Below are 10,841 nucleotides of genomic sequence, written 5' to 3'. Positions count from 1 at the left end.
TTGGAGTTACGCATGGCGTAACTGATTAAAATGGACGCAGGGACTTATAGTAGTACGTAGGGCGTACCTTAGGGTTTGAGCCCTATATAAAGGACAACCCAATTTTTTTAGGGTTTGAGCCCTATATAAAGGACTTAACTCCTTTGATACCTTCCTCCCATTAGCCTCCCTCTCCCATAAACATTCCTTACAAACCCTAGTTATTTGGTGTGTGTTTTTGAGCTTGAAAGTGTGTGTTCTTGTGCTTGTGAATGATGAAGGAAGTGGTAGATCAGCTTGGAAGTTCAAATCAACTTAGATCCAGAAGTATCTCACCCTCAAGCATCGCCAGAAGTTATAAAGCTTGGAACTTGATTTATTTTCTAAGATCTTGCTAGTTCTAGGGTTTGTGTACATTTTTTGTCCCATAGTCTTGGTCTAGCAGAGTATGAGCTACTCCAGGCCCTTGAGGTGTAGTTTTCTGTAGTATTGAGCTTATGGAGTCATAAAAATGAGAGCTTGGTCACTATCATTAAGCCATGCATGATTTTTGGAGTCTTGGATGACTTTTGGACCTATGGTTTGAATTTATACCTCTTGTATGCTTGCAAATGGATAAAGTCAAAGACTTTATCCATTGAGACGTTCTTTTTTGTCTAGATCTGAAGTTTGATGAGTTGACTTTTTGCATTAAGGACTTAATAAAAAGATTTGGATTCAGACAAGTATGTGGGGCGTACAGGTGGGTACACATCGCATACCTCATGTTTGTCACATAAAATTCAAGCAAACCTCTACGTGGGGCGTAGAGTGGTAGTACGTAGGGCGTACTTGGTCTGTGTGGGAAAATAATGACCAATAGACCTTTGACCATTGACTTTGATTTGACCTAGTATGACTTTAGGTCATATAGGGTATTTTGGGTAGGGAATTAAGGTTTGTTCCATGTTTAATGTTTAGGTGATCGGTAGAGCTAGTTTCAGAGAAGTGATTTGTTCAACTACCTTCTTAACATTGAGGTGAGTTTTCCTCATTGTACTTGTGGATTGAACGCACCAATGATGACCCACTAGGTTATGTATCCTGGTATATAGGATGATGTTATGTTGGATATATGTTAGACTGGTAGATATGTATGATTTCCTGTATTTGTTGGTTATATGTTAGACTGGTAGATTTGTATGATTACCTGTATTTGTTGGTTATTGATTGTTATTGTATATGTCGACATGTTATAGCTTGTTGGGTTGAGGCGGTCTTGCTTTGTGCTGAAGGCCAAGATACACAGGGCGGTCCAGATAGGTTGTACGCCCTGCGAGGCAGTCCATTCAGGCTGAAAGCCCGGAGAGTGATATAGATAGGTTGTAGGCCCTATGAGGCGGTCCAGTCAGGATGAAGGCTCCTGTTTGCATGCTGTTATATGTTGATTGTTATGGTTTCAGGTACTTCAGAGGACATAGGCAAGGCAAAGGCTTGATCATGCATATCATCCTGGATTTTTATGAGATTATGATTTTTGGGATACTATGATTCTTGTTTTATGACTTTTAGAAACTACGATTTTTTGATAATTATGGATTTGGATTGGTTTAAAAATGAAAAAATTTGCCTTGATTTTGGAATATTACATGTTTGTTAGCGACCGATGGTGGAAGGTTGTTGCATCGGTCGGTAGTTGTACCACAAAGAGGGTGGCCACCAAGGCAGAGTGTTAGGTTTTGGAATGTATAAGTTGTGTCAATTTGTAGCGCGCTAAGTTTACATGTTTTATCATGTCTATGTCTTTACTTTGTGTGAATTGATTTAGTTCCGAATTCACACATTATGTATTCTTAGGTTCGTAGTTTTTCTATTTATGTAGGATTCCTTTATGATGTTCCTCTGAAGCATATATAAAGGGACATTAGTTAGCAGAGTGAATTAGAGTTTTGACAGATTAGCTCTTTCCTATATCGAATTGTTCTTCTAACTCATTAATGAAAACGAAATCTTATTTACCTTATGTGTTCTTGTGAATCTCTTTATCATTTCAAACTTGAATCTAATCGTTCATTCAGGGAGGGTAGCTAAGCCAATGCAACACCTAAGATGGTGGTTGTTTTTACTGTTGTGGACGTCCGACAGAGGGCTATTGGCGGTGATTATCACGGTTGTGGCTGCGACGGTTGTCGTGTGGTGGTCCTCGGTTATTATTGTTGAAATTTGGAGCATGGATAGGGTTCCTACGAGGCTGAGATTGGGAACCATCAACATTGGTATGAAGAGATTGTTGAGGTCGATGAGTGGTTTAAGTAAACAACCTGAGAGGGACGGATCCTGTCAAATCATTGTTCTTCAAGAACAAGCATGGAGTGAGCTTGAAGAAAACTCAAAACAGGCTCATGATGACGGATGGGAGTTGTGATGTTGTCACAATTGGGACCTAAGCCATTGAAAAAATGGATGACCAAGGTTTTATCGGGAATGAGAGACCCGATATTAGCTAATAACTCTGCCATGATATTAATCTTTTGACAATACTTCACAATAAATCGATCACCAAGAACCATAGAATGCAATTCGTTTTCAAGCTCAATTTCCCGCACATCTTTGTTGTCTAGAAACAAATCTTCAAGAGCTTTCCAAACTTATCAAGCATTGTAGTCATTTTTGAGACCCATAGTGAGTAGAGGTTGAGTAAGGGTGCCATAAATCTTCATGGAAACAAGAGAATCAAGATTGTGACATGCCACGTCTTTGTCGTCTTTCGGATTGGAAGTGTCATCAACGTGACCGGAAACGTCATAGGTTTTGCAGTGGGTCTGGAATAAAACTCTCAAAGCATCATAGTTCAATTGATTCAAGTCAAGAATCAAGGGAACAAGATATTTTATATTTGTGATGCTATAGGGTTTGAGGTGGCTGTCAACCATGAGAATGGTGGAGAAGAAGAAAAAATGATCACATGAGAGATGGAGAAGATGAGGGCGACAATAGGTAGGGTTAGGAGGATCAATTCTCTTATACCATAATAGATTGCCAAATATTACTTGCCTTCTCATTCATACATACACAAACATATTATATACAAAATACATAATACAATTGGGCCTATACAATACAACAATGAGCTAATAAATAATGGGCTAATGTACACTAATAGGAAGAGAAATCTTCAACTATATTTTTTAAAGGCAATCTTTTATACTTTTTCCAGGTCTTTGGAGTTGTAAGTTATAACCTTTATCATTTTCTTTGATGGCCATGCTTCTTTTAATGTGATGGGTAAGCATTAAGACCGAATAATTGTTTTTGGAACCAGAACCGGATAGGATCCGACAATTTCAAAACCAGAACCGAGATCCGATGTGACCAGGGTTGGTTTATGTTCCTAAAGTTTGGAACCGATTGAAATCGGTTCATAATTTTTTGAACATATATATGTTGGTTACACTTATAAAAATTCTGAGTGATTGCATTTGTTATTATTTGTAACACTCCAATCCAGGTATTCCATTGTTCACCCTCAAGTGTTTCAATTTTTTCAAAAAAATGGTCATTTCCGTATGTTGGACGTACATATGTGTACGCTTAGCGTAAGGGTGTGAGGGCATTAGGTGGCTGGGGCTCGTACGCTGGGCGTACGAGCATGTACGCGGGGCATACGTGACAGATGTCTAAAACCCTAATTCTTTGACTTTCACCCTATTTAAGCAACCTTATATCATTTGGACCAAACCCTAATCAGCCTCCATAGCCTCATTTCGTCCCTTAACCCCAGATTTTTCATGTGAGTGTGATCCTTGAGCTTAAAGAGTGTTTTGGTGGCCATTTTAGAGAGCATTCAAGAAGGAGAAGGTGGTGATCAAGTCTTGGGTGTCATTGAACTTCTAGATCATGCATTTAGTTCATCTTGAGGAACTTCTGGAGGTATAAATCATAACCTTGTCATCTCTTTTGTTAGTTTGATCTAGGGTTTTGTTGTGAAGTCCCTTTTTGGTTCTGGGACCCTCTCTTGTGAGTTGAGCAACTCCATAGACTAGGATAATTAGATCTAAGCTCTTTGAGCATGCTTGATGCATAAAGGTGCCATCTTGAAGGTTGTTTTAATACCATGCATGAGTTTGAGGTCTTAAATGAGGTATTAATGGGTAGAATGAAGTATCGGGGACCCTTATGACATGCAAGGGCATAAAGTTGTCAACTTTATGCCCTAGGACATCTTAATGGACTCGAATCTGAAGTTTAACGTTGAAATCCCAAGTATTAAGCAATTAATTGTCGTTGGTGCATATTCTGCTTGTACACCGGGGGTAATATCGTGTACGCCACGCGTATAGCCAAGGGGCTTAGTACGCTAAGCGTATTGGAGTGGTACGTTGGGCGTACGCACCCTAGATGGGTTTGGGCTTTGTGTGGGCTAGTAAGCTTTTTGGGACTTATTTAGTTTTGGGTCTGGTCCCATTTAGAGTTAGTGGTCTGATTATTCTGTTTTGGGCCATAGTTGTTTTGGTTGGGCCTTATTGGGTCATGTGACCCTTTAATAGCTTTTATCTTGGATCCTAGGCCCATTAGTAAAAGAAAGACTTTTGGGCCACCATGTAAGGACTTAGGCTTAGGTTTTTGGACTCTTTGACTAGGTTGAGTTATAATCCTAATTTAGGGTTATTTGTACCATTGTTCAATGTGAGGTTTCGGGCTGATAGGCGAGCAACTATTGTGCTCAGCAGATTGAGGTGAGTCTTCTCATCATACCAATGGGTCGAAGGCACCAATGTCGGCCCATTATATGATATGTAGTAATTAGTTGATATGCAATTGTATGCTTTATGGTATAGATTGTTTTATGTGAAGACCATGGGGGAGCCCATGGCATTCCAGGTAAAGACCATGAGGGGAACCCATGGCACTTGGTTATCAGACCGTGGGGGGAGCTCATGGCATTCCAAGTATAGACCATGGAGGGAGTCCATGGCAGTTCATGTATGTCTTTCTATTGCATAGTTTTTATGTGATTGTATGTGTTGTGTATTTTGGGAAACTCACTAAGTGTTTGCTTACAGTTTGTTGGGTGTTTTAGGTACTTCTGGCTCTAAGGGCAAGGGTCCGGCTTAATGGCGCAGTATGCACTCTCCAGTATTCCGCATTAGTTGTTTTGGGTACTCTGATCTTTTGAACAATGTATTATGTAATGGAATTTGTGGGAAACAAATATGGATATCATTTCTAGTTAATAAATGAAAAAAATTTACGTAAGTTTTTGGATTGTTATATTGTTATTATAATTGGTTCAAATTTTAATAGATTTTGATAGAGTTATATAACAAATTCAAGTAATTTAAATAGTAAAATAGTAAAAAATGTCATTTATTCTTTCTCTATACTCGATTCTGAAAGGAGGTATATCTTAAAGTTTTTTTTTATTTACATATAAACTAATTGCATTTGTTACTTGCTTTTATAAAGACAAAATTACATAAATGGTACATGTGATATCTAAAAGCCTCGAGTGCAAGTGCAGGACAATTTTGTAATTTATTGTACGGATTGTCTGTCTTTGTCCTGTCATTTTGTTGCATGGTTGGTCCCAAGCATTCAATTTAACCATTAATAAAAAAATTTGCTATTCTTTTAAATAGCATTTACCCTTTGACCAAACACCAAAATACAATGTACCATAAGGCCTAGATTTGTAATTTACTCGTTCATTTATGTTTTTTATTAATATTTTTTGGTATTTACTCATTAATCTACATCCAATATAATCTACATTCTTTACGAATTTTCCCATAAAATTCAAATGAATCCAAAAAGATAAGAAATTAACATACATATGAAGCAATTTACATAATTAATGTAAATACCAAGAACTCAAGAAACAATTAACATACATGGATAAAAGAATCTGAAAAACAGATAAACATGTATGCATGTAGATCGATAGTATAACTGATTTTTTTTGGAACGTTAATGTTATTTGACAAAGAAAAATGACCAACAAGAGGCTAGAAATAAAAAAGCAAGAGACAAAGATCTAAAGCAAAAGAGTTCCAATTCTAGAACACCAAAGGATCAATATCTCAACCAAGATGAGTTTCCACATTAGAGTTCAAATAGCCAGTTTTTTGTGCATAATACCTAGAATTATCTTCACAGTTGCATTTCACATTGTTGGGAGATATATCAACAAAGATCCCAAATATGGTATATCCGAGGAATTATTGGTATAATGGCTATAGTCATTAAATAATCCTAGTATTTTAGTGTTTTTAATGTTTTGGTCATTTCTCTTCACAAGCATTCGTCTCTCATTATTGCATTCAAGGCCACATTCTTTATATTAACACAACAATCACATTACAACATAAAAGTTAAAACCAATACACAAGCAATCTTATTCCAAATACATAACCATACATACACACACAACCAAAATTCCAAATTTCATCAATGCCTAGGATTTTTATAGTACAAAATAAGCTTCCTAGGTCTAAACAAATACCTAGACCCATACGTCGAATGAATCACATCCGCCAAAAGCGGATACTGCAACCAAGCAAACAAAAACACCGGCATAACCGCTAAAAACCCAATCACAATCGGCACCCAAATCAACCCCTTCCGATAAAGCACAAAAAAACTAACACTAAACGCAATCGTCATACTCGTAATCGACAAAAAAAGCGATGTTAACCCCAACATGAGTTTTTTAGGCAACGACTCTAAGAAATCGCGTTCGGCATAACGAGACGTGAGGATGGATAAAAACATGAGAATTGAAGCTGTGGATGAGAATAAGGAAATGGCGTCTGTTACTACGAAAACTATGAAGGTTGGTGTTGTGTGGAAGATTGGGATACCATCGGATTGGTTGTATCCACCTGGCACTGTAAAAGCGGCGGCGAATACTATGGTGGCTATGAGTGCTGCAACGACCATACATTGACTAGCGGTTCCTTTCATCCATTTCTCACCTTGTGAAACGAGGTCTTTGTGTTCTTTTGTGAATAATTCGTGTGGTGTTAAACCGTCTTTGTTCTTACGTTCTCTGTAAGATGGAGGGATCATGGCTTCTACTTCCTATAACATAAATGTGTATGTGTTATATGCTCTTTTATTTACGGCTAAATGTGTGAAACAACAATACTTTTATTTATTTGTGTATTGTTATAGAATGCTACTTTGGATTGTTTTTCTTATTAGGGAATTGTATTTTGAAAAATTTACGTAATTACGGTATTTTCTTTTGATTTTTTTTTTTTGTTCTTAGTAGGACATTATGTTTCGCAAAGTCTAGCTAATTACAACATTGTATTTTTTTAGACTTTTTTTTAGATTAGGACATTTTACTTTGAAATATTTAAACAACAATAGTAGTGAACATAAGAACATTACTTTGTATTTGGATAACATTGCTATAATTTGGTTGATTTTTTGTAATAGGAAGAAATGAAAAGATGATGTTATAATATACAAATCAAATTAAGTACGTTGCTATTTCATGCATTTAACACTACTGAACAAACACTTGCATGAATCATGAAAATAATCGGATAGTCAGAAGCAAAATCTAATGGGTAAAATGACTAAAGAGGCCATTTTTATTAGTAAAAAAAAGTGTGGAATCGTGTGAAATGAGAGTAAAAGTCTCTCAACTTATGTCAAAATTAGGGGAAAATAGGAAAATTTGTTTTACCCTATGAGAATAAGTTTTGTTGTATATAAAGGAGTTATGAAACTGGTTATTTGACCCCTAAACAATAAAATAATTAAAAGCGAAATCTATATATAGAACTAATGAAATGAAAGAATAAAAGCAATAATCAATAAATATTTAAAAAAAAAAAAAAAAAACTCATGTAAAACGTACCTTGAACCACAACAATTCACGTTGCATTTGTAAAGCAACTCCCGAAACATCTTGAAGACGTTTTCTCTTTGCACTCTTCCCAACTAAATGCAACATATTATTTTCATTTTGATCTTTCAAAGGAGTTATCAAATCCTTCATTGACCCAATCTCATACAATAAATTGTATATACCCTCATGACGATGTTTCACAGCAATATGAAACACACTTTGATTGTTATCATTCACTTTCCATATCAAATCAGGGTATTGCCTAATAAGCTCAACCACAAATTTAGTGTTGCCCATTTCTGCAGCAAGAAACAGTATTCTAGAAGAATAAGTTCTTTTAACATTCACCATTGATGGCATCCTTGTTATTGGTTTTGATGTGGTCCCACCACCACTTCCAACTAATTTTTGGATTTCAATTGGCATTTTGACAATATTTTCGGATATGAGTTTTAGTAGTTGTAGAGCTTGATCTTCCTTTCCCAAATGTAGCTTGTCATCTTGCTTGATTGGATCGGGTGGGCCCCGGATGATGTCATCTATTTGATTCTTTGGCTTCTTCGCAATATCTTTCCAAATGATTCTTAGTAATTGTAATGCTTCGTTTTCCTTTTCGGGAGCTCCCATTTTTAAACCAATGGAAGCAAAACCTAAAACAAGAAACAAAATTATATCATAATTAATTAAAGGGTAAATTACACGGATGGTCCCTCTGGTTTAGGGTAATCTGCGTGTTTCGTCCCTAACAACTTTTTTTACTCGGACCATCCCTACTTTATATTTTTTTTTAACTCGAACCGTCCCTACTTTATACTTTTGTTGCACGTTTGGTCCTGTTAAATCAGTCTTTTTATGACGGACAGGGACCAAACGTGCAACAAAAATATAAAGTAGGAACGGTCCAAGGTAAAAAAAAAAGTTATTAGGGACCAAACACACAGATTACCCTAAACCACAAGGACTATCTATGTAATTTACCCTTAATTAAAACAAATCAAGAATTAGAGATGCTTACATGAATTGATTTTTCTCCATATTACATTAGTCTTTGTTTCAATAAATGCATCCGGCTTTCGAGCCAAAACTCCAAGTACATTCCCATTACTAGCAAGCTCAGGGCGATCTTGCACTATCTTTAATGCGATATCTAAAAACGATTTTTTACAATGAGAGAAAAAATTTCAACAAATCAACAATGAAAATCATGGATAACATGCTTACCAAAGAGATCAGCCTCAACACATTTAAGAAGAAGCCACCCACGATTTTGAGGTGTCCAACCATCATCACTCAAGTTTTTAGATTTATCATAGAGATACTTCACCATGTCACGTTGACCAAATAAAGCAGCCATATAAAGAGGCATCATTGCTTGACTACCAGGGATTGAAAGCAACTTTTTGTTCTTGTTCACCATAATCTTAACCATTTCAACATTTCCAGCTGCAGCTGCTAAACAAAGGGCAGTATTGGAACTATTGTTTTGAAGTTCTAAGTCCTTTTCATCCATCTTATCCACTAAATTTTCCACAAATTCTTGCAACTGTTTTGTTCTTATTGCTGATGCTGCAACATGGAGGGCTGTTTCGTGATTTTCAGTGATACTTGATCGTACTAACTTTGGATCTTTTTCAAGAATCGCTTCAGCAGCTTTCCAATCGCCTTTAATGGCTGCTTCGTATAGAGGGACACCAATGTCTATGTAAACTTCTCTGCTTCCTTTAAATTAGTTACAAGGAAAAGTTATTGCGAATCGAATGAGATCACCAATCGATTAAAAAAGTTATAAATTGCATGATATCTGTTCAAAATCAAAATTATATGATATTTATTTGCGAAACCTCAAATCATATCACTTTATAGTTTATACGCACACCCAATGATCCAATCAAGTAGAAAATGGAGAAATTTACCTGTTAGGAGATCAGAAGCAGGTAGATTCGGTTGTGGTGGCCTTGATTGAGAAGGAACGATGATTTCGTGCTGCTGCTGTGGAGTTATGGGCTTCTGTTCATCGATTGGGGCTAATTGCACACCTGTTTGCTTCATATCTAAACAGTTACACCATTAACGATTAAAAACCTAATTGCTTGAGATCATGAGTAGTAGAGTGTAAGTGAGGGTTTGAATTTGATGCTTCTGAAAATACCTTTGCGATTATGTATGAATTAGTGAATGAATAGCCTTCGGAATTCTGATTATATTATTTGTGGAAGATAGTTTAACATTGATTCGATGATTTATAATGAGTTAGCGTCTAGGTCTAAGTCAACGTTACAACGTCTATGTCTTTATGTCAATTTCAAAGAAATTTGTCCTAATGTAAAAAATTGAGATAATCATTAAAATATTAAATGGGTGGTGTACACTATACATTTTATAATTCTCAAAGTAAATTTTCTTAAATATTTGTTGTAAAATAAAATAGATTTATAGAAACCGCGCAGAATTTAATTATTTTTAAATATATTTTATAATAAGTATTAAAAGGATGGTCATAAGATCCAATCGAAATAACCGAATACCGATTAAGGAGTGAACGGAAAACTGAAAATTGAATCGAATTTCACTAACCAGTTTCAGTTTGCTTCTATTAAGAAGTATGTTATTTAAGAAGGTGCTTGATATCAGAACCGGTCTGAACCGAATCCGATCCAGAATAACCAGAAACCAAAAATGGTGAACAGAAAAAACCAATAATCAGATTGAATATTAATGACTGATTCCAATTTCAAATCCATTTTTCCTTTGCTTTAATTTTAAGGTAGATTGGCTTAATACAAGTATACAACTTTGCATTCCTTTGTTCACTTCTAATAATCCATGATATTTTCTTAGGATTTTACCATTTCAATTTGTTTTTCAATTATAAAGTAAAAAAATGAACAAAAATATGTTGTTATTTCTTGAGTTTACCCGTATCTTGAGTAGGAATGATAGTTTTTCATGTTTGATTAAATTTTAGAATTTATGATTTGTTTGTAGTTTTCAAATTTCATTATGTTTCAATCATGTACAGAAC

The 10,841-nt window shown here is 35.7% G+C and overlaps 1 protein-coding gene across 1 annotated transcript; it reads right to left on the bottom strand.

The window, feature by feature from the left end:
* Window positions 1-6,289: 6,289 nt before the first annotated feature.
* Window positions 6,290-10,092, bottom strand: LOC111893645 (uncharacterized). Its single transcript, XM_023889702.3, has 6 exons — window positions 9,969-10,092; window positions 9,733-9,870; window positions 9,041-9,538; window positions 8,835-8,966; window positions 7,829-8,469; window positions 6,290-7,038 (listed from the first exon to the last, which is right to left on the bottom strand). Exons 2-6 carry the CDS (start codon window positions 9,866-9,868, stop codon window positions 6,406-6,408), a joined length of 2,040 nt encoding a protein of 679 aa, XP_023745470.1. The 5' UTR covers window positions 9,869-9,870; window positions 9,969-10,092; the 3' UTR covers window positions 6,290-6,405.
* Between the last annotated feature and the right edge of the window lie 749 nt (window positions 10,093-10,841).

Source organism: Lactuca sativa, chromosome 8, assembly GCF_002870075.4.
Source record: "Lactuca sativa cultivar Salinas chromosome 8, Lsat_Salinas_v11, whole genome shotgun sequence".
NCBI classification, from domain to species: Eukaryota; Viridiplantae; Streptophyta; class Magnoliopsida; order Asterales; family Asteraceae; genus Lactuca; species Lactuca sativa.
This window is presented reverse-complemented; position numbering and strand designations above follow the sequence as displayed.

Coding starts and splice junctions, on each gene's coding strand:
- LOC111893645 (XM_023889702.3), bottom strand. CDS start 9,868: ATGAAGCAAACAGGTGTGCAATTAGCCCCAATCGATGAACAGAAGCCC. Junction 9,539..9,732: donor TGCTTCTGATCTCCTAACAG/GTAAATTTCTCC, acceptor ACTAATTTAAAG/GAAGCAGAGAAGTTTACATA. Junction 8,967..9,040: donor TGTTGAGGCTGATCTCTTTG/GTAAGCATGTTA, acceptor AATCGTTTTTAG/ATATCGCATTAAAGATAGTG.